This window comes from Balaenoptera ricei, chromosome 4, assembly GCF_028023285.1.
Source record: "Balaenoptera ricei isolate mBalRic1 chromosome 4, mBalRic1.hap2, whole genome shotgun sequence".
In the NCBI taxonomy this organism is placed as follows: Eukaryota; Metazoa; Chordata; class Mammalia; order Artiodactyla; family Balaenopteridae; genus Balaenoptera; species Balaenoptera ricei.
Genome location: NC_082642.1, coordinates 161,568,997 through 161,595,442, shown reverse-complemented (window position 1 = coordinate 161,595,442; position 26,446 = coordinate 161,568,997). Strand labels below are relative to the sequence as shown.

At 54.4% G+C, this 26,446-nt stretch overlaps 3 protein-coding genes across 7 annotated transcripts in view; 2 read left to right on the top strand and 1 right to left on the bottom strand.

Annotated features, from left to right (window-relative positions):
* The first annotated feature begins 593 nt into the window (after positions 1-593).
* C4H21orf58 (chromosome 4 C21orf58 homolog) lies at positions 594-12,696 on the top strand. The gene is made up of 8 exons (XM_059920032.1): positions 594-653; positions 1,437-1,497; positions 2,770-2,843; positions 3,657-3,821; positions 6,708-6,819; positions 11,427-11,548; positions 11,898-12,133; positions 12,558-12,696. Exons 1-8 carry the CDS (start codon positions 594-596, stop codon positions 12,694-12,696), a joined length of 969 nt encoding a protein of 322 aa, XP_059776015.1.
* Positions 12,697-16,909: 4,213 nt separating this feature from the next.
* YBEY (ybeY metalloendoribonuclease) lies at positions 16,910-21,463 on the bottom strand. Of its 3 annotated transcripts, none has more exons than XM_059921765.1 (5): positions 21,363-21,463; positions 20,790-21,020; positions 19,661-19,789; positions 18,333-18,401; positions 16,910-17,245 (listed from the first exon to the last, which is right to left on the bottom strand). In XM_059921765.1, exons 2-5 carry the CDS (start codon positions 20,997-20,999, stop codon positions 17,159-17,161), a joined length of 495 nt encoding a protein of 164 aa, XP_059777748.1. In that variant the 5' UTR covers positions 21,000-21,020; positions 21,363-21,463; the 3' UTR covers positions 16,910-17,158. The 3 variants fall into 3 exon arrangements, with proteins under 3 accessions (XP_059777748.1, XP_059777747.1, XP_059777749.1); XM_059921764.1 differs by lacking the exon at positions 21,363-21,463 and adding an exon at positions 21,135-21,353; XM_059921766.1 differs by lacking the exons at positions 18,333-18,401; positions 21,363-21,463 and having other exon boundaries at positions 20,790-21,353.
* MCM3AP (minichromosome maintenance complex component 3 associated protein) overlaps positions 21,222-26,446 on the top strand; it is a 42,974-nt gene continuing 37,749 nt past the window's right edge. The window contains exons 1-4 of one of the 3 annotated variants that reach the window (XM_059921763.1): positions 21,222-21,612; positions 22,375-23,703; positions 23,949-24,169; positions 26,321-26,399. In XM_059921763.1, coding sequence (XP_059777746.1) covers positions 22,482-23,703; positions 23,949-24,169; positions 26,321-26,399 — 1,522 coding nt within the window. In that variant the 5' untranslated portion in view covers positions 21,222-21,612; positions 22,375-22,481. The remainder of the gene's footprint in view (positions 21,613-22,374; positions 23,704-23,948; positions 24,170-26,320; positions 26,400-26,446) is intronic. The other 2 variants (XM_059921762.1, XM_059921761.1) reach the window with 2 other exon arrangements.

The following is a 26,446-nucleotide window of genomic DNA, read 5'->3' as shown; positions in this document are numbered from 1 at the left end:
GTCTTCCAGTGTTCTGGCCTTTACTCCCGTCTGGCTGGGAGGATCCCTAAGAAAGGCCAGGGGCTTGCTGGCCTCCTGGAGGCCATAACGGACTGAGGGCAGGGGTGGCAGGCCCCTGTGGTGCGTGGGGGACGGATGCCATGCCTCCTCCCCCACCCCATCCTCTGGGCTCTGTCCTCCCCGCCAGGGCTGCGCTCTACCCCTCGGGCCCCAGCTGCTGCCCACTTTTTCCTTCCCAAGGAGCCCCGCCTGGCCACACCTGGGGATCAGCAGTGTTTACTGGTAACCCCTGCATGGGGACAGGCGGGGCCTGGGAAGGACTCTCAGTGGAAACCTGGCAACCGGGCCTCGCCATGTCTGCGGCTCCTAGCAACCACCATGGCGATGCCCGACACTGTGCGTCCAGGGCGTGTGCCACCCCCACCCCCCAAGCTCTTCTCTGGCCATAGAGGCCAGAAGGTAAACCGAGCCCAGCGTGGGATTCCTTCAGTGACCCCAGGGTTGGGCTGCTTCTCTCTGGCTGAGCAGTTCTTCCAGAGGGAACTGAGACGGGGAGGGGGTGGGCCCGCGGCGTCCCCTCCTGTGGCCCCAGGATGCTGGACTCCTCGGTGGCAGATCGGTTGACCCGGCTGACCCTGAAACTCCTGGAGAAGGTAAGACAGCTGGGCACTCGTGTTTTTAACAGCTTGTTACAGAAGCACAGCTTTGAAAGGTAAGATTATACCTGTAATGAGCCCACTTCCAAAGCAAAACCCTTTTCAGCGGTTTTAGCCTCATAGTGAAGAACTGTGGTTCCTTGGTTTTTCTTCTTTGTGTTTGTACAGAACCAAGTAGGTTCTCCTGGCAGTTTCTGCAGCCAGGAGGCAGGCCCGCACCCCCAGAGCACTGCCAGGGCGCCCTGACACTCCGCCTCGGGGCCTCCCGGCTTCCGAGTTTAAGGGAAGACAGACCCTACCGGGTGCGGCGTCTCGGCCAGGCCTGGGGCGGGCAGCCAGTGGACGCCCTCAGGCCGGCCTCCTTCTCCTCCTCCAAGGGTCTGCGGGCCCCTCACGGCTCCCCCCACCTCACCTGCCTGCTCTGTTCCTCTGCCCCCGAGGGCTGCCCACAGGGGCAGCAGGGCTCACCCCAGAACTGGCCCAGACAGCGGCTGCTCGGCCCAGGGCTCAGTGCGGCAGTCAGGGTGGTCAGGACACAGGGCCGGCCTGGTCAGGCTCTTCAGACAGCCTCCTGCAGGGGCCTGGGGGTTTCAGGGGGGAGCGTGTGTGCGTCGCATGGGGAGCGTGGCCTCCGGGTCCCACCCTGGCTACTGCCCCGCGGTCCGCCTCACACGCTTCCTGCTCCCAGCCGCTCCGTCTGGGCGCTGGTGCCCGGCCTGGCCCCCCACACCGAGCCTGCGCCCAGAGCACGCACCTCGTCCTGCTCTCTTCTCCTCACAGAAGCTGAAGCAGGAGCGCGAGGATGTAGAAGCGGGTTCTGAGGACCCCCACCTCACGCCCGGTAAGAGCCCGGGCTGCTTGAAGCTGCGCAGGCCCCGGAGCAACCTCCGCTTATGGCGAGACTGTCCTCTGAACTTCTTTACTTTCAGAGCGGCAAGGCCTTTGTTGTGTCTTTAACACACACACACACACACTCACACACACACACCCTCATATCGTACCACATCCAGTCTGCATACCCAGGAGGGCCCGTTCATCATTGCTGTTGCACAGTTGAGCGCTAGAGACCCAGAGAGGTTCGATAACCAGCCCAGGCTGCCCAGCTCGATCGGAAGTGGCCACACCTGCATCAGACCATGTTGCCCTGAGCTTGCTCTGCGGTGTGGGTGTGGAGGGCCTACGCCATCCGTGTCGGCCTGCACATCCTCGGGCGCCCAGACCAGACACCCCGTCGTCCCCAGCCTGGCTGGCGGTCCGATGCTCAAGCCACAGGACCCAGGGCAAGGACCGCTTTCCCTGGTGACGGGCTCCGGGCTCAGGGACATCTAGGCGAGGTGCTGGGGAGACGCTGCTTGTTCTTTACTACGTGGCGTAGCCCCTTGGGCTGCGGGGGTTCCAGGCAGCTCCCAAGTGCAGCAGACAGAGCCCAGGGCCCAAATCCAGATAGAAAGATAAATCCCAAACCAGGTCACATGACCGAGGACAAGCGCAGAACATGGAACAGTACAAAGGGGCCAGGGAAGTGGGGACTCCTGGAGGGGGAGTGGGGACCCCAGAGGACAGGCAGCCCGGGCATCGCCAGCTCTAGGGGCAGGCGGCAGGCCTGCGGGGAGGGGCAGGCCCGTGCACCCAGAGGAAAGGAGCTCAGGGACCACCAGAGGCGTGGTCTCCAGGACGCTGCAGGAACCGTTCCCTGAGGCTCCGTGGACCGCGCCAGCCTCCAGGCCGCTTGCGGCTGCGGGGTGGCTCCAGGTGACAGGAGGCTGGGCTCTTGGCCCCATCCCGAATCCTGTGCGGGCCTCCTTCCTCTCGCCGCGTCCTGTGGAGCCCGAGGGACTTTCTGGCAAAGGCGCAGGAGCAACAGGGTGCTCGGGCCCCAGGGGAAATGGTCACTCTGCAACTTCCGGCTCCTTTCCAGGAGTAAGACAGACCCCCCTGAGAGACTGAGCTCCCCGAATGCCCCCCACCACTGCCCACGTAATCCCCACGGGGCAGCCCCCCAAGCTCCGTCCCCAGGCACCTCCCTCCTTCTCCGGGACAGGCGTGCAGGTCCCGGGGATGGGCGCTGCCGGGGTCCGCAGTGCTGAGCCCTGAAGCACGCGCTTCCCTCCAGGAAATGAGGATGGGCCAGAGGCCGCCCTGCGGAGCGCTCTGCGGATGAGGAAGGACCTTCTGCAGAGACTCTGGGTAGGCCATGCGGCCACAGGGAGCCTTGGCCTGAGCTCGCTGCAGCTGAAACTGCGGCCTGAGCTCAGAGCAAACACGGGCCAGTGGAGGTGGGGGCCCTTCTGGAACCCATGCTGGTTCTGATGTTTGCGACTTGGGGGTGGACAGCTGATGGACTTGAGCAGCTGAGGGGCCTCACTCCCCAGTCACGGACTCCATGGAGAGAGGCGAACTCGCCTGTTTCCCCTAGGCTGGGCTCTCGCAGGGGGCTGTTAGCTGAAAAAAACTGCTCTGGTTGCACTTGATCAGAGGTGGAAATGCCGTGTGAAGGGTCCGGTTCCCCCGGAAGTGGGATTCCAAGATGACCAGGGCTTCATCCAAACCAGAGGCACCAGCAGCAGGGAATGACCATGGGAAGGGGTGCGTTCGGGTCCAAACAATAGTTGTGATAAACTCACTGCTTTGTAGTGAAGTCGACCTGGAAGCATGCTGGAGAGAAAGAATATCCTCTATAGGCTGGAAAAAGTCGTTTGGGGTCAATTTCTCCTGTGTGCACCATGCAAGGGCCCTCAGGCTTTGCCTCCAGGGCCTGGCTCCAACTCCGACCCAGCTGTGCCCTGGGCCTACCATCTGATCGTGCGCCCGGGTCGGGGGTGGGAGGGAGCCTGGTGCACGGGGGTGGCAGGTGGTCCTGGGGCCGCTCCCCCACAGGGGGCCACACGCCTGTGCGCTGGCGCTGTCGTGCCAGGCGGGGTGAGGGCCTGGGACACGCCAGCCCGCTCCGGGTGTCACAGCTCCCCGCCTCCAAGCACAGGCTCTGCTTTGGCGTTCCAGGAACAGCACCTCCTGGAAGAGGTCTCCAGGGCCCGCGCCTGGAGGGGGCTGGACGGAGGAGCCCGTGGGTCAGTGCTGCCCCCAGAGGTGCCCCCCGTGGGCGTCCACCCCGCTGTCTCCCCGGCCCCACCCACCCTGGACCCACCGCAGATCACCCAACACCCGGTAAGTCTTCCTCGTGGTGAATCTGGGGGACAGAACCAACGCAGGGAGGGTGCCACGCCCCCAGAGACCTCTCACCTAAGCAGGGATGGCGGCGTCTCCACACCTCCGTCTCTCGCCTCTCTCAGCACCTTAGGGAAGTACGCGGAAGGGGCCGTGGGCTAAGCGGCGGCAGTGGCTGCAGTCCGTGTCTGGCTCTGTCGGGGCTCACGTGTGTCATCAGGCCTCACAGGTGCCCTGAGAACTGGCTGGGGGTAGGGGGTGCTTATCTCCTCATTACAGGTGAGAGGCTGGGGTCCCAGCTCTGCCCCATGTCCTAACCTTTGTGCTAGGAGCAGAAGTATTAGGGGGTTTCAGTATCAGGAGGGCCTGAATTTGGGGAAGAAGTGTGTCAGCTCCTTTCCGAAACCTCATAATGACTGGGGAAGCTTAGCCGCTAGTCTCCAGGGCAGAACTGTAAAAGGTGGAAGACTGCTCCACTTCTGAGATCCTCACGCCTACGTTCAGCATCCTGGGTTACAAGCGATGGAAAGCAACTCTGACTTTCTTAAGCAAAAGGGATTGTATCGGGGGCAGCTGGATGCCCAGAGGAAGGAAGGGTGGCAGCTGGTGCCTGGCGGGCTGCGGCCTCGGGGGTTGAGTGCCTGCGGAGAAGACAAGGCAGGAGGTGGGCAGGGCCAAGTTGAGAAGGTTCTGGATCGGCTGGCCAGGGAGGTTGGTGGTGCCCACAGGCTGGGTCCGTGACCTGGAGGGCGTTTATCCTCTGAGAGGGGACCTGGCAGCCCATGTGGAGGGAACAGAGAGGGAAGGGGCGTGCCAGCAGAGCCCCCAGAGCCCCCTTTGCCCCAGGAATGGTGGGCTGAGGGTGTAGGTTCTGGAGGCTCCCCCAGTCCCAAACGTGCTCATACTCACTGCAGTTCCTCAGGCCCAGTCATGCTTGGGTGTTTCAGTCTCAGCCCCAGTGACACCACGAGAGCAAGCAGGGGCCTTGAATTTCCCACAGACTCTGGGGTAGGAGGTCCCCTCTGCCGCGACAGCACCGCCGCTGGGACTGCCTGCTGGTCTGTGCGGGGCGGGGGGTGGTGTGCGGGGGGCGGCCGACTGTGGCTACAGGCCAAGCTGGCTGCCACCTGTGTCAGTACGACCTGTGAACCGAGAGGGGTGGTACACTTTTAAATGTTTGGGAAAGAGTCAGGGGAAGAAGGATAGTTTGTAACACATGAAAATGATATGAAACACACATCTCAGGGTTAGTAAGTGCTTACATGTCTGGTGCTGCTTTCCAGCTACAAAGGCAGAGGTGAGCAGTTACAACCAAAGCCGTGTGGCCACAAAGCGGGAACGATACACTGTCCAGCCCTTCACAGGAAGTTTGCCAACCCTGGTCTATGCCATCCTTTCCGTGAACCGAGAGAGAAGGGACAGGGTAGGGCCTTGTGCATCCAGAAGAGGATTAAAATAGAAATCAACACCTGGTGTGCGCCCAAAATTTTTGTGCATTTATTTTAACTCAGGAGGGAAGCCAGAGGGTATTTCCAAGCCAAGATCCTTGGATGCCTCTATTAAAGCAGAATTAATGGAAGCAGGGACGAGCTTAGCCCACTAAAGCCGGGAAATGTGGGAAACATGAAAAACACCCTGTCTTACTCAGCTTGGGCTCCATTACAAAATACCACAGTCTGGGTGCTTAAACATCAGACGTTTACCTTCTCACAGTCTGGAGGCTGGACGTCCCAGATGAAGGTGCCAGCCAATGCAGTTCCCATGAGCGTGCTCTCCTGGCTGGTGGGTGGCCGCCTTCTCACTGTATCCTCATGGGGCAGACAGCATCTGGTGTCTCTTTCTCTTCTTACAAGGACACCAGCCCTATCGGACTACAGCCCCACTCTTACGACCTCATTCCCTTTATCACCGCCTCATAGGCCTCATCTCCAAATGTAGTCACTTTGGAGGTTAGGGCTTCAACATATGAATTTGAGGGGGGACAAACATTCAGTCCATAACATTCCACGTCCTAAGTGATACCCAGACTCAAATATTTATCTATTCAGCCATCTGTTTAACCTCTAGGGTTTCTCATTTAAAGTCCCCCATGGATAGCTGGTGGATGGATGTGTGTATTGATGAATGGATGGTGGGTGGATGGGTGGATGGATGGATGGATGGATGGTGGATGGATGGATGGATGGATGGATGGGTGGATGGATGGATGGTGTGTGGATGTTGCATGGTGGATGAATGGATGGATGGATGGGTGGGTGGATGGATGGATGGGGGGACGGATGGGTGGATGGCGGATGGATGGATTGATGGGTGGATGGTAGGTGGAAGGATGGTAGATGGATGGATGGATGGTGGATGGATGGATGGTGGATGGATGGATGGATGGATGGGGGGGTGGAATGATGGGTGGATGGATGGATGGATGGATGGATGGATGGATGGGGGATGGATGGATGGATGGGGGGATGGAATGATGGGTGGATGGATGGATGGATGGATGGGGGGATGGAATGATGGGTGGATGGATGGATGGATGGATGGGGCATGGATGGATGGATGGGGGGATGGAATGATGGGTGGGTGGATGGATGGATGGATGGATGATGGATGGATGGATGGATGGATGGGGGATGGATGGATGGATGGGGGGATGGAATGATGGGTGGATGGATGGATGGATGGATGGATGATGGATGGATGGATGGATGGGGGGATGGAATGATGGGTGGGTGGATGGATGGATGGATGGGTGGGGGATGGATTGATGGATGGATGGCGGGTGGATGTTGGATGGATGGGTGGATGGTGGGTGGATGGGTGGTGGGTGGTTCTGTAGGTCACTATTCCCAGGGCACATTCAGGTAATGGGTCGTCTGGCTTTTCTAGGCACCCCCACCTCCCACCACCATCATCCAGCAGCTGCCTCAGCAGCCACTCATCGCACAGATTCCCCTTCCCCAGGCCTTCCCCACTCAGCAGTCAGGAAGCATCAAGGAAGGTAAGTGTTCATAACGAATGTCGTCATTGGTTTACGCAATTCTCTACTGAAAAAATAGTTTTGTAAGCAGGGTAGTATTTTAGGGCCAGCTTTTGACTACTCAACTGAAGCTATGTATTTACCAACGTGAAAATAATTTCACTTTGAAAAATCCTTACTGATGGATATCCCTGAGGGAAGAAGCCTGGACTCAGATTTGAAAGAACTGTGTTCCAACCCAACTCATCCAGTGATTAGCTTCCAAAAACCCTTGGTTAAACTGCTTTTCTCTTTAAGTAACTTTTAAATACTTGAATTTTAGAACAGCTCTATTGAGGTGACATGGAATAAATTGCACACTGTTAAAGTGTACAATTTGATAGTTTTGACACCTGTACACACCTGTGAACCCATCACTAAATCAAGGCAGTGAACACGGCATCACCTCAGGCGCCTTCTCCCGCCGTCCTACCTGCTTTGTCACTCTGCGTCAGTTTGCGTCTCCTAGGTTTTTGTATGGGTGGAATCACACAGTATGCACTCTTTTCTGTGTGGCTTCTTTCGCTCAGTGGCACTGTTTTCAGACTCATCGCTCTTGTTGGGTGTAGCAAACCATGGCTCCTTGAAATTGCCCAGTGACCTTACATTGTGTGGATGGACTGGTTTGTTATCCTTTCACCTGCTGATGAACATCTGGGTCATTTCTAGTTTTGGTTATCACCACAAAAGCTCCATGGACACTCACATCTGAGTCTGGATGTACATTTTTATTTCTCCTTGGTGAATATCTAGGACTGGAATGGCTGAATCATGGCAGGTGTGTGCTTAAAACTGCCATGTGTGAGAGGTCCAGTTCCTCGACACCCTCGCCCACATGTGGTGCGGTCAGCCGTGTTAGTAGGGGTGGTAGTCGGTCACTGGGGTTGTAGTTTGCGTTTCCCTAACGATGGGAGGTGTTGAGAGTCCGAGGCAGACTTGTGTGTAGAATCACCTGATGAGTGTTCTCAACTCTGTCCCCGTGACTGTAGCACCACCGTGTACGTGGTACATGCCAGGCCTGGTCCATGGCGGCCTGCAGCCCCCCAGGGGGACCGTTCTCACCGTGACACACACGAAGGTGGCCTGGAGGTGCAGAGAGATCAGCCCACTGGTCTCTCCTCACCACCCTCCTTGGTTTTTCCAGATGAACTTTAGTGACTGTCAGGCTCTAGAGGTGAACCCAGCATACCCTGTGCATGTGTGTGTGTGTGTGTGTGTGTGTGTGTGTGTGTAGAGGTGAACCCAGCATACCCTGTGCGTGTGTGTGTGTGTGTGTGTGTGTGCGCGCGCACACGCAAGTGTCTGTGTGGCTTTTAAAAGTGCATTTAAAATCACTGGTAAAAATGAAACAGTCAGTAAGTAGCTAGTTATTCAGAAAAGTAAAGTCACGTTCCTTACCCCACTCCTTATACCAAAACAAATTCCAACTGGATCAAATACTTGAATGTAAAAATAGGGAATCTCAAAAGTACTACAACAACCCCTTTGGAGAACTGCTGGGCTGCTTCCTATGAAGTTGGACACGCGGTTTCTGGAGCTTCACCCCACCCCACTCCCCGTGACTGCTCTCCACATCAGTTCTACCTTTTCGGAAAACTTCACAAAAAAGACACTGGTATAACGTCATACAGAAAATACATTTGAATTAACTCACCCTTTATTGTCTCTCAGACCGTCCTTCTGGAATCCCTTCCTATCATCTGGGAACAAGTCTTTTACAAGGTCCTGCAGGAGAGGCTTTTGAAGCTCCCTTAGTGTTCACCTTCTTTTTATTTCCCCTTGTTCTTAAACACTAGTTTTGCTGGATATTCAAGTGTAGGTTGATAGTTATTTTCTCCCAACACTTTCTAAGGACCCCTGTGATGACATTGGGACCACGCAGATAATCCAAGATAATCTCCCTATCTGAAGATCCTTTTTAAAAAAAATTAATTTAAAAAATTGTGGTAAAAAACACATAACATAAAGTTGACCATCGTAACCATGTTTAAGTCATGCTAACTATATTCAACACTGTTGTACAACAGATCTTTAGAATTTTCCGTCGTGTAAAACTGAAACTCTGTACCTGGGGAACAGCTTCCCAGCCCCCTCCCCCAGCCCCTTGCGCCCACCAGTCTGTGTTCCATCTTCTTGATTTTGATTGGGCTACATGCCTCGTAAGAGTGGAATCACACAGTATTTGTCTTTTTGTGTCTGGCATATGTCACCGAGCATAACGTCCTCAAGGTTCATACATGTTGTAGCCTGTGTCAGAGCATCCTGCCTTTTTAAGGCTGAGTAATATCCCACTGTGTGGATGGACCCCATTTTACTTACCCCTTCATCCGTGGGTGGAGACTCAGGTCGCTTCCATCCCATCTCAGGAGTCTTAACTTCGTCACATCTGCGAGTCCCTTTTGCTGTGTAACGGAACACGTTCGCAGGTTCTGGGATCAGGGTGTGGACATCGCTGGGGCCATTCTTTAGCCACCACGCTATTCAGTCCCTCAAACCGTGGGCCCATTTGGGGGGTTGGGCGTTCCGGTTCTGTGCAGCTGGGCTGTAGCCGCAGTGCTGCTCTGCGTGCCTTCTGGTGAACGGACGTGCCCGTGTCTGTGGGGCACACACCCGGGGAGGGGATGGCTGCTTAGGAAATACTGCCAGACAGTTTTCCAAAGTGCCTGTACCCATGTACACCGCACGGGAGGGGAGGAGAATTTCGGTTGCCCACAGCAACTTACCAACACTTGATGTTTTCAGAATTTTTCATTTTCACCAATCTGGTGGGCAGGTCATGGTAGCTTATTCTGGTTTTAATTTGCACTTCACCTTTTCATATATTTTTCGCCATTTGAACATGCTTTTTTGTGAAGTTCCCATTCAAGTATTTTGCCCATTTTTCTTTCAGGTTTTCTGCCTCTTTTATTGATTTCTAGGAATTCTTTATGTATTCTAAAAATGGGTCATTTTGACATATGTATTGCAAACAGCAAGTCCTTTTTGTGGCCCTTGCACTCTCTTCGTGGTGTCTTTGGATAAAGAGAAGTTCTCAATTTTGGTGAAGTTCAGTTTTTCAGGCTTTACTCTTTATGGTTGGTACCTTTTGTGTCCTGTTTAAGAAGTCTTTACCCGTCAAGGTCAGGAAGACGTTCTTCGGTATTTTCTTCTGCGGCTGTATTTCCTTTCACATTTAGATTTACGATCCACCTGCAATGGACTTCTGTGTGTGTTGTGAATTAGGGATCAATGCTATTAATTTTGCCGTCGATACCAGTTTGACCCCCTGCCCTTTACTGAAGACCGTTTGCCCACTGCACTGACGTGTGCCCTTGTGGTGAGGCTGCAGACGTGGGTCCATTTCTCTACCCCCCACCTGTCGACTAATCTTGTCACGCTCGATTTTACCGGGGGCCTGCAGGGCTGATGGGGAGGGTTCCCTCTCAGAGGGCTCACTGTGGGCGGGGCTGCCCCCAGGCCCAGGCCCACGTGGGTCTCCTCAAGGGCCTTTGCCCCCTGTGGGGCTGCCAGACTCAGCTTCTGCACTAGCAGTCTGGCTCTGGCCCCCTCCCCAGAGCCCCCCCGGCCCTGTGCCGACATCTGTGCCAGTCGGGGCTCTGCAGAGAAACAGAACCAGCAGGGTGTGTAATACAGCAAGAAAGACGTGTTTTAAGGAATTGGCCCACGTGATTGTGGAGGCTTGGCGAGTCCACACCTTCAGGGAGGCCTGGGAGAGCGGCCTGAGTGGGAGGCTGTCTGCTGCAGCCGCAGCCCCAAAGCGCCTGCGGAAGCCCCACCCCAGGCCTGCAGGCCCCATCTGCTTGGCTGCGAGTGTGAGTGGTCCTTAGAGGCTCGCCTTCCTTTGGTGAGGCCAACAGAGCCTGGAGGGCCACCTAATTTCCAGGGCCTAGTTGCTGTGGAAAGAAGCAACATTTATGTCCCACACTGACCAAAATTAGCGTTTCATAGTGTCCTGAGTTGGTGAATATATTACCTTCCCGGGTGGCTGCAACAAAGCGCCACAAGCCGGGTGGCCTGAAACCACAGGAATGTGTCTGCTCACAGTCTGGAGGCTGAGGTCCAAACTCAAGGTGTGGCGGGGCCGTGCGCCCTCCGAAGGCGCCCAGGGAGGGTCCTTCCTGCCCCTCCAGCTCCTGGGGCTCTGGGTGTCCCTCCAGCCTCTGCCCGCCTCCTCTGTGTCTTGCCTCCTCCTCTGTCTCAGAGCTCCGTCTGCCTCTCGCTCAGGAAGACACTGACCTTGGGTTTAGGGCTCCCCTGGGTGATTTCATCTCAAGATCCTTATCATACCTGCGAAGACCCTTTTTCCAAATCAGACCACATTCAGAGGTCCTGGGGATTAGGATGTGGATACCGTCGGGGCCACCACGCAGCCCAGCGGACGCACGTGAGGAATCCAGTAGCAAGAAGGCTCCACCATCAATAGGGCTCAAAAGGACACGTCTGCGAACACGGCCTGGGACCCGCAGGCCCACAGGACTCCACGCCTGCTCGCAGAGCTCTGCGTCTGCTCCACCTGAGTTCCGTGCCGGGAGCGGCCCGGTCATCGGCGGCCGTCCGTGCGTGACCGAGCCCTCCGTGCCCTCCCTCAGACGTGGCGGAGATGATGCTGATGCAGAACGCACAGATGCACCAGATCCTCATGCAGAACCTGATGCTCAGAGCCCTGCCCCCGTCAGCGCTCGTGCCCGGCCCCCCGCGCCGCCCCCCGCAGGTAGGCTCCACCCCCAAACCAAGTCCAGAGGAGCTGGTGGCTCTTCCTCCAGAAATCCACGCATCTGTGGAGCTCTGAGAAACACATTTCTGGCTCCGGCTCTGTGCTCCAGCTTGAAGCTCCCCAGCGCCCCCAGTCCCACCCAGATGAGGAACGGGTTGCGCAGTTCAGGCCCCCTTGAGCCGGATGAGCTCTGCTGGAGCCTGCCCCCACCCTCCTGCCCTCCTGGACCCCTGCCCACCGCTGCTCTGACCCTGACCCCATCCCGAGTCAGGAGCCGCGTGGGGGGGAGGGGAGCCCAGGAGCAGCGGGGGGCCCGCTGAAACGCCCTGGTGTGTGTCATGCTGAGGACCTGCAGTGGGCTCGCCCCGCCGTCCTGCGAGCCAAGAGGCAGAAGCCGCCCTCTGTGCACCACCATTACCACTACGCGCCCCCAGCCCCGCTGCAGGCCAGCCCCACTCCTGGCTCCCCGGCGGGTTACTCCACGTGGCCCCCGGTGGTCTCCGCCACTGCCCTCCCTCCTGCTGCCAGCTTCCTGCCCACCGTGTGGCACGTGGCCGGTCCCTCAGTGGCCGCCCTTAGCACGTAAGTCCGGGCTGGGCTCCAGGCCAGCCTCCTGCGCCTGCGGGGCGGGAGGACCCCAGGGCCTGGGTTGCCCCTCCTCACCCTCTGTCAGGCCTGTAGCTGCAGCAGGAGCCTGGGGAGGCCTTGCCAGCTCCTGAGGGAGGGGTTGGGGGTGGGAGGTAACCATGGCAGCCTCAGTCCTAGTTGCCACGCCTGGGTGTGGACCCCATGCCCTCCTCCCAGGGGAGCTGCCCGAGGCGTGGGTCATTTGTCCAGCCCAGCAGGGGAGGGCCCAGTATAAGCCCGGCTGTGAGGGTCCCCACCGAGCCCTGGCGGCGAGACCCACCTGAGCATGGTGTCTGTGAACCAGACCAGGGCAGCAGCTGCGTCCAGAGACACCCTCCTTCCTCTTAGGGCGGTGTCCGACGGCGTCCTGCCCACACAGGCTCCAGGCCTGTGACCCCACGGCGGGCTCGGGTAAGCGGCAGGCCCTCGTGCTCCCCCAGGGGGATGAGGGTCACGAGGAGACACGGGGGTTCATCAGGAGACATGGCTCAGGAGCCAGGAGAGAAAAGGTCGACTGATGTAGCCACACAGAGCTTAAACCTTCCTGGGGGAAAACGCCATGAGCAGAGTGACACTCGTGGTGCCCGGTGGCCCAGGGGAGAGGCTCCGGCTCCTCGCAGGAAAGGAGCAGCCGCAGGACATGTGCCTGGTGTGTGTGTGTGAGGGCAGAGCTGCAGGCTGGCTCACTCACGTAGCTTCTCCTCCTGAAGCAAAGCACCGCAGGCCGGGCCGAGGCAGGGCCGTCTCCCATCTGCCTCTGTCTGGATTCTCCCCACGGGACGAGTTACCTTTACTCCACTCTCTGCTCCTCTTTTATTTTTTTCTGGTGGAATTATGCTTCCTGGATGCTTTAATATAATTTTCTCGCAAATGCCATTTTCAAGTATTATGCATGTTTTCATTGGCCCCTTTTGGGATACGTCGTCTCTTTCCCCAAGTTCCACACGAGCAGGAGCCCTGCTCCGGCCTTGCATCTTTGGACCCTCGCAGTTGCCAGAAGGCTCGTCGGAGGAAGCGAGATGACCTCGGAATTGCCCTTTGGCTGCACACAGGCTCCCGCCGGGCTGACCTCGCCCCGTGCAGCTGCCCAGCGAGGAGAGGGCCGCGGCCTGGGTGCCTGAGTGCAGCTTGTCTCAACAGACAGCCGGTGTCTTGTTAAACATGCAGCTAAATGTCTGAGCCAATTTCCTTATTTTCACGTTGATGTTTTCTTTCTTTCTTTCTCCCCCAGCACTGCGGCCTGCAGGGGGTGGGGTGGGTGGGCACCAGGGAATTCCCATTCAGTTTGATGTCTTCTAACATGGCTTTTCCCTTTGGTTTTATTTCTCAACGTAATTATTAATTCAATAGAGGGAAGAGATTTGACAGAAGTTCATCGTCTTTGGATGGTCTGGTAAATTGGAAAAACTCAGTTTTGTTTACCTCCCAAGTCGGGAAAACCCCGCTCTTCCCTCCTGTGTCTTTCTCACCTGTGAGTCTCCTTTACTTGCACACAGAACATTTCACTCCCGTCACCACATGTGCGGGGTTTCCCCACATCAAGCAGTCCTCCGTGACCCCCGCATGGGTGTCCTACAGTTCAGTCCAGTTCTGACACCACCCACCTGGAGATGGTGTCGGATCCCACAGGTTAAGGGCTCAGTCCCACAGGACTGTCCTCGCTTCAGACACCCGTCACAAAGCCAGGCTGCCACCTGTGTCCCCGTGGAGTGGGGTGTGTCACCCTCCTGGTATGTGGATGTGTCTGCGACCCGGCCCCCCCGAGCCTTATGCTGCGGGAACGGCATGGAGGCCTGATCCACGGGTAACTCCATCTCTAGTCCCCTCCCTACTCCGGAGAATGGGCGTGGGGTGGCCCTGTAAGCGCCAAGGCTCTCATCCTGGCTTGGTCTTCCTGGCGACCAGCCTCCGCCCAGGAGCCACCCAGAGTCACCTTATTAGGACAAATGGGGCTCCTGGTGCTCTTGTCACTTGGGAATTTACAAGGAGCCCCATGTCAGGAGCCAGGGGCAGAGACCAACGTACGTGTTTCCTACGACCACACACCTGGCCTTGCTGGGTCAACCGGGATGAAGGAAACACGTTCCTGAGTCCGGGAGAGCCCGGGGCCGGGAGAAGCCCGGCAAGGCCACCACTGGGGGGGCCTGCAGGAGGGGCGGTCACTGCTGAGGAGGCCCGGGGGGAAGCACCCTGATGCATGCCGACCTGGGGAAGCTGAAGCGGTCTGAGCAGGCCCTGGGGGTGAGGGTGGGGCTGCTGGGGAGGCGGGCTCTGGGGTCCAGGTGCCGGGAGTACAGTGGTGGCATGGCGTGATACTGCAGCAGAAGACAACACGTCTATCTGGTTTTGTCCTGGCTCCTGGCACGGGGATCGGAAAGCCTCTGTGATTCGTGACTGCGCTGACGAGGCGACTGAGGGCGCTGGAGAGCTTCAGGATGGGCTGGTCGCCCGAGGAGCCAACCCTGATTAGAGCTTGGAACTTAGGCCCCACCCCCAACCTCAGGGAGGGAAGAGGGGCTGGAGGCTGAGCCAATCACCAGTGGCCAGTGAGTTAATCAAGCCGTGCCACCGTAACAGAACCTCCACAAAACCCCTAGAAGACGGGGCTGGTGAACACATCTGGGGGTGCACCCCAGCTCCACGGGGACATAAGCTCCCAGATGCCACCCTACGGACGCCTCCATCTGGCTGTTCATCTGTGTCCCTTGTAAGAAACCAGTGTTTCCCTGAGTTCTGTGGGCCATTCTAGCAAATTACTGAACCAGAGGCGGGGGTCGTGGGAACCCGATTTCTGGTGACGTTGGACAGTGGGTCCCCTGGTCTAGAGTGGGGGCAGTCTTGTGGGCCTGAGCCCTCCACTTGTGGGCTCTGCACTGGCTCCTGGCAGTTAGTGGCAAGTGTTGTGAGAAAACTGCCTTTTACCAGCTGTGCCTGGTACCCTGGCGGGGCTGCTGGCGGGGGTCCCCTCAGCAAGACGTTGAGGACACGAAGCGAGAGGCACTGCACGTGCTCGGCGGCCTGCGGACCCGGCACGGCGCCTCCGGGGCGTCACGGCCTTGGGAGCTGAATCTAGAACACACCTAGGACAGTAAAGGGCTGGGGATGCCGGCGACACCCAGAGCAGGGGCCCTGCTCTGGCAATGCTGGGTTTGCAGGAAGCTCTGGGACGTGACAGCACGTGCCCGGGCAGGGTGGGCAGGAACGACCAGCGGAATGAAATAGAACCAAGAGGCCGCACAGCCGGCAGACGGCACGGCTGCTGACAGACCGTGGGGCGGCCTTCTCTCAGATTCAGGTCGGAAGAACACTTGCTCGTATTCTGTACTAAAATTCAAGGCATGTTTTCAACCATATATAAAAACACCCCAGAATTAACAAGAAAAAAGAAAAACCAGTAGAAAATGGGCAATAAGACCTGAGCAGTCACCCTTCTGGTGGAGGGGATGCAGATGGAGAGGGTCAGTCACTGGTGACAAGAGAAACGCAGGACAGCCACGGTGCACACGTGGACACCGTCCAAGTGGAGGGTCAGCGCACACGCAGGTTGCTCGGTACCTGACACCAGGTAGCAGGACCTGGGGGCCACTACTACGGGCTGCCGGCGGGGACAAATCATCCAGCCCTGGGGAAACACTCATAGGCATCAGCCTATAAAGCTGGACCTCACACCTCCAGCTCCCAGCAATTCTGCTCAGGCCCATACCCAGGAGAAACCCTGCCTGTGTTCCGGACATGACCAGAGGTTCTGGAGGGTCAGCTCTAATGGCAGGTGGAGACCTCCGAATACTCGCTGACAGGACCAGTGGGTCTCAGGACCCCTTCGGTCCCTTAAAAAGGCCTGGGGAACAAAGAGCTTTGTGGGGTTATCTTTGGTCTTTGCCATGTTAGACTTTAAACCGAGAACAAGCTTAACTGATGACAAATAGGTCATGTGGCCAATGATTCAGGAACGTGACAGGGCCCGTGTCCCCGAGAGCCAGGGAAAGTCCAGGCTCAGGACACAAATCCAGGGGGAAACACATTTTCATGTTTCTGAAATCGATTTATGAGAGAAACCAGATTCTTCAAATCATAGTATTTGGGGTTTCAGGGTCTCCGAGAGGCTCTGTTTTATTGCCATGACCAGTTCAGAGCTCCTTGGAGGGTCTGTGGCACTGTGGTCAGTGCTTGGAGGCCCCAGGGTGGCTCGGCGCCCGCCCCTTCCAGATCTGCTCCCACCCGTGATGCCCGAAGCTTGTGCACAGCTCTGGATAAAGCTCTGGGGTAAACTCCTGGGTTTATTTTCATATTCACACGGCAGGACATACTGACAGGAGGGTGGGTTTCCTACAGGAGGATGGGACATGGCAGTCGGAGCTCTGCCACGCCGGGGCCACGACCAAGGACTCGAGCACAGTCTGTGAGCAACTGCCTGACCGGGACCGATGGGTAGGAGTGGGTGATGGCAGGAGGCGTGCTGAGGGTCCCCTGCGGGGGGTAGGCCTGGCCCTGCGGCCACCTCGAGGGTCAGCCTTGTCCCTCACCTTGCAGAGGCACCAAGCAAAGGCTCCAAGCCCCAGCGTTCCTGAGAGCTGGATGGGACCGAATCCAGCAGGATTCCAACGGGAAGTGGGGGCAGGCCCACCTGGGCTGCTTGATTTGTCCTGAAGGGATGCAGACGTGGGAGATGCCTCTTTGTCAAAGGCAGGGCCCCAGGGAGGAGGCGGTTGACACGCCCGACACACCTCTGCATCCTGAGCACTTGCAACTATTTTATTTACAACACTGAAAATAACACACCCACTGTGTCCTGAACAAAGAAATGAGTGAAAATTTCTCTCGTGTTTTAAGAAGCAAGTTCCACTCGTGGAATTCAGCGCCTGCTAGGGCTGGCACTTGTGCAGCAGGCCAGCAGTGGCCAGCGGGGACCTCAGCGTGGGGAGCCCTGGTCCCTGGGGCCCGGGGGGGTACCCACTTCCCATCCACACTGTGGCACTTCGGTCAGAAGAGGCCCCTGCTCAGGGGCTGCAGCCTGGTCCCTGTGTGCCCGCTCAGCTCCTCGAGAGCCTGCTTCTCCTTCTGGTACATCTGAAAGAAAGGGGTGGAAACAGCTCCAGATTGGCCCAGAGGCCTGGCCTCCTCGGGCCCTGGGGTTCCCTCCCCGAGGCCCGGGGGCTCCCACGCAGCCCAAGGCAGGCCGCGGTCCCAGTGCACAGGGAGCACCGACGTGCTGCCCGGTGGCGTGTGAACCCCGGAGCCAGCAGGGGGCTGGGGCCGGGTGCTGAGGCGGTGGTCTCGTGGATGAAGAGGAGCGCCTGCCTGGGTCGCAGGAGAAGGGGCCAGACTGGGTGGCCCGGCCCTGAAAGCACCGGAGGGGTGTGTGAGGACGGCCCCCCGGGGAAAGGGCAGGGCGGGGGGGGGGGGGGTGGGGGTGGGGGGGGGGGAAGCGTGCTGGAGGCTTTCCTGAGATGCTGCCGGCGGGCGTGTGGGAAGCAGCGGGGCTGAGGAGGGGAGCCAGGCGGCCACAGCAGGGCTGGGGGTGGGGGAGGCGAGGCGGAGCCAGGGTGTGGCTGGTGTGGACCCAGCAGCCTAGGAAGGCCGGCGGGGAGGCCCGCTGCCCGGAGACTACCTTGTTAAGGAAAATATGCTTTTCTTCTATGCTGTTCAGGGAACCCGTCTGATTACGAATATAATTCGAGTTAATAATACACAATACGGTGCATCTACCAACACAGACCTTCATAGACAGAGTAAACACAGGCAGCCTTCCAGGTGACAAACTGACAGAACTTTACCCAACAGGTCTGGATCAGACACCTGCACGCTCTAAATCCTGTTTCCATTGACAAGTACCATCCCAATGTCTCTTGTAAAGGTTTTTTAACTTTAAGCCATTTGAATTTTATAGAATTTATAGAATGTAGTGTCTCTCCTCAGACCTTTCTTTCAACAGTGAATAAATAACGCAGTTAACAGCATTTAGAGAGTCCAATATTTAAGACAAACACCGTGAGTCTTTTTTATAAAGCAGGCATTATAAGTTCCTTATTTCACTGCATTTCTCCATTTGGTTTTCATACTTGACTGCAAGGGGCAGGTGGTGCAGCCCCGGTTCCCGGGGCCTCGGGCTGCAATGCCCCCTGTGTGTGTGCTGGGGACAGGGGATGGCTCCTACCTTCCGCCACTCGGCCTCCGTGCTGTGTGTGAAGCCCAGCAGGTGACAGAGCCCGTGGGTGGCAGTCACCTGTCAGAACAATTAAGAAGCTGCCTCAGGGGGTGGTCAGGACCAAGCCACGAGCCAGGGAGGAGGAGGAGGAAGAGGAGGAGGAGGAGGAAGTCAGGCAGAGCTCAGTGGATGCCTGGTGGGAGGTTAGGAAGCCTCCTCTGGGCCCAGGCAGGGCTGTGGGCAGGTGGTGAGGTCACATGGGTGGGGTTTGGGGAGCAGCAGTAGGCCTGGCCCCTGTGGCAGGATGTGAAGATCATGATCTCCTCTGGGGTGGGGTAGGGAAGGGGCAGAAGGGTGGGTAGCTGTGGAGACATGGAGGACCAGGGCAGGGGAAGGGGGAAGTTACCCCGGGCTGTTAGAAGGTGCCAACGTGCAGCTGGGCACCAGCTGGGAGGACAGTGGCTTGGCCTGGCCCTGTGCCGGGGGATGAGGGCCCTAGGAGTGTGGGCTGGCCCTCCGCTGGGGGTAAGAGAATCCTCAGGGGATGTGGGGGAGTGGAAGAGGTCCACAACTGCCCCCCAGCCCAGAGCCCCCAGGGGTGCACAGCTGCTGGCCACAGAGGTCCCAGAGCTGAGATCTGTGCTGACTAGTCCTGTCTATGCTGCAGTTGCCCCAAGTCCCAGGGGGAAAGCACACCCTCCTCCTGGCAGCACCCTGACGCCTGAGCACAGGGCGTCTCGCTGGGAAGCTCTACGCTCTGCTTCAAGCCTCGGAAGCACTAGGCTCCCCCAAGATGATAACTCAGGGTGTGGCTGTTCGGCCAAAGGAAAACACCTCAATTGAATCCACAGGAATGTTAAAACACGACTCAATCACACACCGCTTTTCAGAACACTCCCACCACCCTGCGTGGCACCAAGCTGAGGAGACAGATCTGAAGGTCCTGGAGGCCAGAATCCTGCCTGCTTCGGGCAGTTCAGTAAGAAGCTCATGCAGCAGGTCTGAGCTCGCTAAACACAACCTGCTGATCTCCAGAGGTAAAGCTAAGAACAAGGCCACTTTTGGGGCTCCCTCTCCTCAGTTGTATACATAGATGCTCCCTGTCCTCTCCCCTCACCCAGTGGTGCCACGGGGCATGCAGACCCCACGGCCCAGGCTCTCCTCTCTGAGGGATGGTGAGAGGGTGCTGCCCCTGCCTGTGGGTCTCCCCCAGTGACCTCTGTCCTACATGAGGACGATGGTGTGTATGCCCGTGTCGCCTCCACCTCTTCTCACGGCCTGGATGGAGGACATCAGCCTTTGCTTTGCCAATCAGGATCTGTCATTTCAGCACTTACAGTCAGGATATCATAGTAATCTTCATTTTCTTGGCAGTGCTGGAAGATATACTCCACTCCCAGGAAAATGTCTCCTAAATTATAGTCATCTGGAAAATCAGGCTGGGGAATTTCGCCTGCTTTCAGATTCTGAAAATGAGGAAACACACATTTGGAGAACACGACCTCAGAACACTAACCGACCACAGGCCTACAGATTTCACCCCGAAAGACCCTGTGTCACTAGTCCCAAGGCAGACAAGTCGGGAACAGTGGCAGAGACGCTACACACGACTGACTGAAGACGTTCCCACCCTGTCAAATGAACCTTCCATTTCTTTCCTCCTTCCTAAGGCACAACCACCCAGCTCCCTAACTTCCAAGGAGCTAAATCACCACATCGATACAAGCTTACATTTCTGTTTTTTCCAGTTGTTGTTTTGTCCTAAACAAATAATCTTTCTCATTTTCCCACATAAAGACCATAAAGACCAGTCCATTCAGTTGAGGCCTGTTCACACTAAGCCAGTCACCTATGGCTTGATACTTCGGGTGTTAATATTTTTACTTCCTATCAGGGAAAATGATAAGTGGATACTTTAATACAGTTTTATACTACACAGTGAACATTTTATTTTCTTTCCATTTATTTCCTTAGGTGTGACACTAGTGGATTAAACAGTAATCAAGATTTATTTCAAGTAAACTGCCAGACTGCCTTCCAAAAGGGCTGCCCCAATTTACGCTGTTACTAACAGTGTGGGGAGCTTCGCGTGGATCATTCACATAACGTAGGTAGTGACCTGATACATGTCACATATTTGTTTAAAACATTCACCCAATTCTGTCCTTTTATTCTCAGAGTTATTTAAGAGTTTTCAATCCATACATATGCCTTATTGAATCACACTTACAACTGCAGAAGCACTTTCTCTTTAATTCACTGGTACAGAACGCGGGGTCAGGGGGGCAATCACCTCCCCTCCTCTAGCGACAGGATCTGATCAATAGGGGATGGTCACACGGTACTCTCTCCTTTTGTGTGTATTTGAAATTTTTCAAAGTAAAACTTAAAATCATGCCTGTGGTATAATTAACAGGGATTTACAGAGGAAGGCAGGCCAGACAGGAACAGGAAAACAGCTTTTACCTCGTGAAATGGAAAGGAAAGCACATCTGTTGGGGTATTTTTGTCTCTGTAGATTCTATTAATCTGCTGAATCTTTCTGTTGTCGACACAGACGACCCCCAAGTCGAAGCGCTGCACCCCCAGGGCTCTCCGCACCGCCTGCACCTTCTCGCGGAGCCGCGCCCGCCTCAGGGGCACCGCCCGCTGCAGGTTCCTCAGCACCAAGCTCATCGCGGCCGGAGCCACCGCGCCCTAGAAAAGGCAGACAAATCAGAAAGCCATCCTAAGTTCTGTAGAAACCCCCGCGCACACACACTCAATTCATCTTGTTTGGTGGAATTCGTGGAAAAACGTCATGGAATGTGCCTTTCACTACAAGGAAGCCATAACATGGAAGGACGTGAACAGGCCGTGGAGTCAGGCGCGCCAGACAGACGTCAACAGCCACTAGGAAACCGGGGCGGCGGAGAGGAAGGGCCCAACGGTGAAGGGGTGCGGGTGGGGGCGGGGCGGGGGGCGCCCCGGGGCGCCCCGTCGGCTCCGGGCCGCCCGCGGGGAACACCCGCCACCCCTCTTTGGGGAGGAGGAACTTACCGGGCGGAAGCCGGCTGGGCCGGGCCTGGACGCCGCGTACCGGAAGCTCCGCCGCCGCCGCCGGGCCAGAGAGCGGAACCCGAGCGCGTCGGGCCCCCAGGCGCGGGACGGACCGGAAGTGGGGCCGCCTAGCTTTCTTTCGCTGCGCGCAGTGAAGTGGTGAGTCTGGCTGCCGCGGTCATTGCGTGCGGCTCCGGCTCGGCGCCAAGGGGCCTTGGGACGGCGGGCGGCGGCGTCCCTGAGCCGGACGGTGAGCGCGGCGTGGGGCCCGGGCGGGCGGAGGTCTCCCCCTTTCCCGCCGCCGCGCCCGTGTCGCTGACGGAGTGGGGGCCGGGGGTGCGGGGCCAGGGGCGCCGGGAGGACACTGCGGGCGCGGGGGGGAACACAGCGGGTGCGGGGCCACCCACCGCGCCGCCCGAGGTTTGGATTGCGCTGCGCCGGTGCCCCTGTCCCGCGGCGGTCTGGGGTGGGGCAGCCTCTCTGCGTGAGCACTCTTGTTTTTCAAGCCAGCTCCTGGGAGTAATCGCCCGCGTGTAAAAACGCAAATTATTTGTCGGTAAAGAGTATTTGGTGCTCTGGTTACTGCGAGAAAAATTAGACGGGAGGAAACACTGAAACACTAATTTTCTAATAGTGTTGCATTCTAATTCTGGCTGTTGAGATTGAAAGACGTCAGAAACCTCCTGTCTTTAAGTTGAAAAGAGTAACGGCTTGTATTTTCATATTGCTATTTGAGGTTTTCCGTGAATTTACCGATTCAGTAAAATGTTTTGAATTTTTGTTTTTAGTTTTAAGCGATCATGCTTTAAAGCTCCGTAACAAAGTAATTTATTTGTACCAACTTCTACCCTGCACTCAAAACCAAACCAAAACAAAACAAAACAACCCCACCAGTTGGCTCTCAGAAAATAAGAATACTTAGCCCTTTGCTTTACCTGACATGTGATTAAAAATTCTTTTCTTGGTCTTCCAGCACTACATAGCTGTGATGGTCTGAATTTTTGTCTTTCAGCTTATTGTGAAGATGAGGGGGAGCTCCCTAGCTGAACAGATCGTTTGAGGAAGGGGACTGTTTTTCTGTGCGTTTTATTTATTACCTTCCAATAATTGGATCAGAAGATGAATCCAGCTAATCCTTTCAGTGGGCAGCAGCCTAGTGCTTTTCCACCATCTTCCAGTAGTTCCATAGGGACGTTTCAAGCTAAGCCACCATTTCGGTTTGGTCAGCCCTCTCTTTTTGGACAAAACAATACATTATCTGGGAAGAGCTCAGGATTTTCACAGGTGTCCAGCTTTCCAGCATCTTCTGGACAAAGTCCTTCTTCTTCAGTGCAAACATTAGGATTCTCCCAAACCTCAAATGTTGGACTCTTTTCTGGACTTGAACACATTCCGGCCTTTGTAGCTACCTCTGGGCCTTCAAGTTCATCTGTGTCTGGAAACCCAGGATTTAGTTTTAAATCACCCAACCTTGGAGCATTCCCAAGTACTTCTACTTTTGGACCAGAGACTGGAGAAATAGCAAGCTCTGGTTTTGGGAAAACAGAATTTAGCTTTAAACCTCTGGAAAATTCAGTGTTCAGACCAATATTGGGGACTGAATCCGAGCCAGCAAAAACACAGAACCAAATTACTTCCGGATTTTTTACATTTTCCCACCCAGTCAGTAGTGGACCTGGGGGACTGGCCCCATTTTGTTTTTCTCAGGTGACAAGTAGTTCAGCCACCAATTCAGATTTTACCTTTTCAAAACCAGGTAATAATAATTCATCATCATCTGCCTTTACTCCTGCTTTGTCAAGTCAAAATGTGGAGGAAGAGAAGAGAGGCCCAAAATCACTCTTTGGAAGTTCTAATAGTGGCTTTACTAGCTTCCCCATATCTTCTTCAGGGTCCTTGGGTGAACCCTTCCCAGTTAGCAAAACAGGTGTCAGACAAGGATGCGAAGAAGCTGTTTCCCAAATGGAGCCACTTCCCAGCCTCATGAAAGGACTGAAAAGGAAGGAGGACCAGGATCGGTCCCCAAGGAGGCACGGTCATGATGCGGCAGAAGATTTGGACCCTCTGTTGAGGGGCGATCATCCTCCAGATAAACGACCCGTCCGCTTGAATCGACCCCGGGGAGGCACTTTGTTCGGTCGGACAATACAGGATGTCTTCAAAAGCAATAAAGAAGTAGGTCGTCTGGGCAACAAGGAATCTAAAAAGGAAACTGGCTGTGCTGAGTCTGGGGAAAATGACCACTTGGCCGTCCCAGGAGGCAGTCAGTGTGTCCTGGCACCTTCCCGGCTTCCAGGTGTGAATAAAGAGGAAGAAACTGAAAGTAGAGATAAAAAAGAAGGTGCGCTCTAAAAATGTACAAAATACAGTAAATCCTGCTGGCAAGTTCTTGGTAAATTTCCCTGGGTGTTAGTTTGAATTTCGTAGTAAACCCCCTGTAAACATTAGGGATCCTAACATACCATAGGATCTCAGAGCAGGTCTTACATCCATGAAAATTTCCTTTGCTCTTACCTGGTTGATGCCTCCTGTTGTTTGAAAACATTGCATCTGATACACATCTGTGCCCGTTCTCTGATCCCCTAGATTCTCTACGAGGAACTCCTGGCCGTCAGAGTAAAAGAAGTGAGAGCACAGACAGTCTTGGGGGCTTGTCTCCTGAAGTCACAGCGATCCAGTGCAAGAACATCCCTGACTATCTCAATGACAGAACCACTCTGGAGAACCACTTTGGCAAAATTGCTAAAGTGCAGCGCATCTATATCAGGCGCAGCAAAAAGCTTGCAGTGGTGTATTTTTTTGATCATGTGAGTACTCCGACAAAGTTCATGTGAGTGAAAAAAGTGGCAAAGTTAGAGTGAACTTTGTCACTTTAAAACCTGTTTTTTAAAATCTATCAGTTATTTGCTTGCTAGAATTTAGAAAAGTACTCTAATGTCTTAACTTAGACTGGAATAGCACTATTTATTTCATAAATTAGAGTCATTTGTGGAAAGCTTGCAGTCCCCACTGAATGCAGTGTTCTAGAAATGCTGGGTGAATGATTCCCGCGAAGTCAGATTTCTCTAAAGCACATGGGAGTGTCCCTGTAACCACATAGCACTTTTTCAGACTTGAGTTTTCTTGTTTTATTTTTGATTTTGTTTTATGTGGTCATAGTACATGATGACTGTAAACATTCAGAACAATACAGAAAAGGTAAAATCTTCTTGTAATCCCATCCTCCAGAGAGAACTGCTGTTAATCGTTTATATACCTTGACTTTAAATTTGTGTATATGCATATATACACATAACACATTGGTTGTAGGGTGTACACTTACATGAGCTGCTCACATTATGTAGCTTTATATATTTTGTTATTTTTTCTGAATATCCTTGTGGGGAAAAATTACGTTCTATAAAAATTTAGAAAGCATGTTTTCATACTTTTTTAAATGATAGAAGTATTACCTGTCAACATAGGGGAAAAAAAACAGAAAGTCCTATGGCAGGGGGCACAAAATCACCCATAGTTCTATCCTCTAAGATATCAACTATGAAGATTATGGTAGACGTCTTTGTAAATTTATAGTCACGTTGTTTTTACACAAATGGGATCACAACCACATACACCGTTTGGTAACCTCTTCATGTGGCGATCTTTAGTAGCTTCTGAAATCCATGAACGGTGTAGATGAGAATGGGGTTCTTAAGTGCTACATGGCATTCTATCCTGTTTACCTACTTGGCTAACTTTCTGTTTGTGGACATTTTTGTGCATATATTTCTGAATATATCTTTTGTTTAAATTCCTGAGAGTGGAAGTTCTGTGCCAAAATATATGTGCAGTTTTAGGGGTTTTGCTATTTATTCTCTTCTGTTGATTTTTTTTTTAATTTAGCAGCATTAATTACATTCACAATGTTATACAGCCATCACAGTATCTAGTTCCAGAACTTTTTCATCTTCTCAAACAGAAACTCTGTAACCATTAAGCCTCTCATCTACTTTTTAGCTCTATGAATTTGCCTGTTCTAGATACTTCAGATAAGTGGAATCATGCAATATTTGTCCTTTTGTGTCTGGCTTATTTCAGTTAGCATAATGTCTTCAAGGTTCATTCATGTGGTTATATTTCATTCCTTTATTCCATTGTATGGGTGTTACCACATTTTGTTTATCTATTCATCTGTCCGTGGATGTGGGTTGTTTCCACCTTTTGTGTATTGTGAATAATGCCGCCATGAATATGGTGTGCAAATATCTCCTCAAGACCCTGCTTTCAATTCTGTTGGGTATATACTTAGGAGTGGAATTGCTGGGTCATACAGCAATCCTCATTTTTTTAAAGTTATTTTCTAGCTATTGCAATGTGCTTTTTTTCCAGCTGAACCCTAAAAAAATACATTAAAAAATAAAATATATAAATACATTGTCATTGTAAGCAGTTCATCGATAATGGAAAGTTGAGGTCCTTCATCACCCCCATCTCTCCCGTTAGAGCAAGCACCATTATCTAGCGTGGTGAGTGTTTTCCTAAACTTTTTCATAGGTACATCTATATGTATACTAACATATAGTTGGTTTTGTGTATGTATATTTTATGATAAATTGTACCCCATGTGTGTCATTCTGCAGCTTCCTTTTGGGTTTAAGTGACTTGGCAGTCTTTCTGTTCCCGTACAGTAAGTCAGCTGGTGAGACTCATCTCACCAAATGCCAGTAAGGCCAAGTTTGTGGGTTCTATCACAGTAAAGTGATTAATTTTGAAAAGGAGAAGGGCAAATACATGCTTGTGAGATAGGCAAGGTAGGTAAGGGCTGTGGCTGGCGCGGCTGAAGGCGGATGGTGTGGTCAGAACATGTGGCTGGCAGAGGTGTAGCTCCGCTGTATAGAATTCTGCTAATTGCATTTGAGAGCTTCATTTCCTTTGGCCTCCTGATGTCCTCGTACTTTGTGTTGTGGACTGTTTTCCAGGCATCTGCAGCCCTAGCTAGGAAGAAGGGGAAAGGTTTGCATAAGGATATGGCCATCTTCTGGCACAAGAAAAAAACAGGTGAGTTTTCAGTTGATCTTTGCACAGTCTCTGCTGCTTTGTGTGCA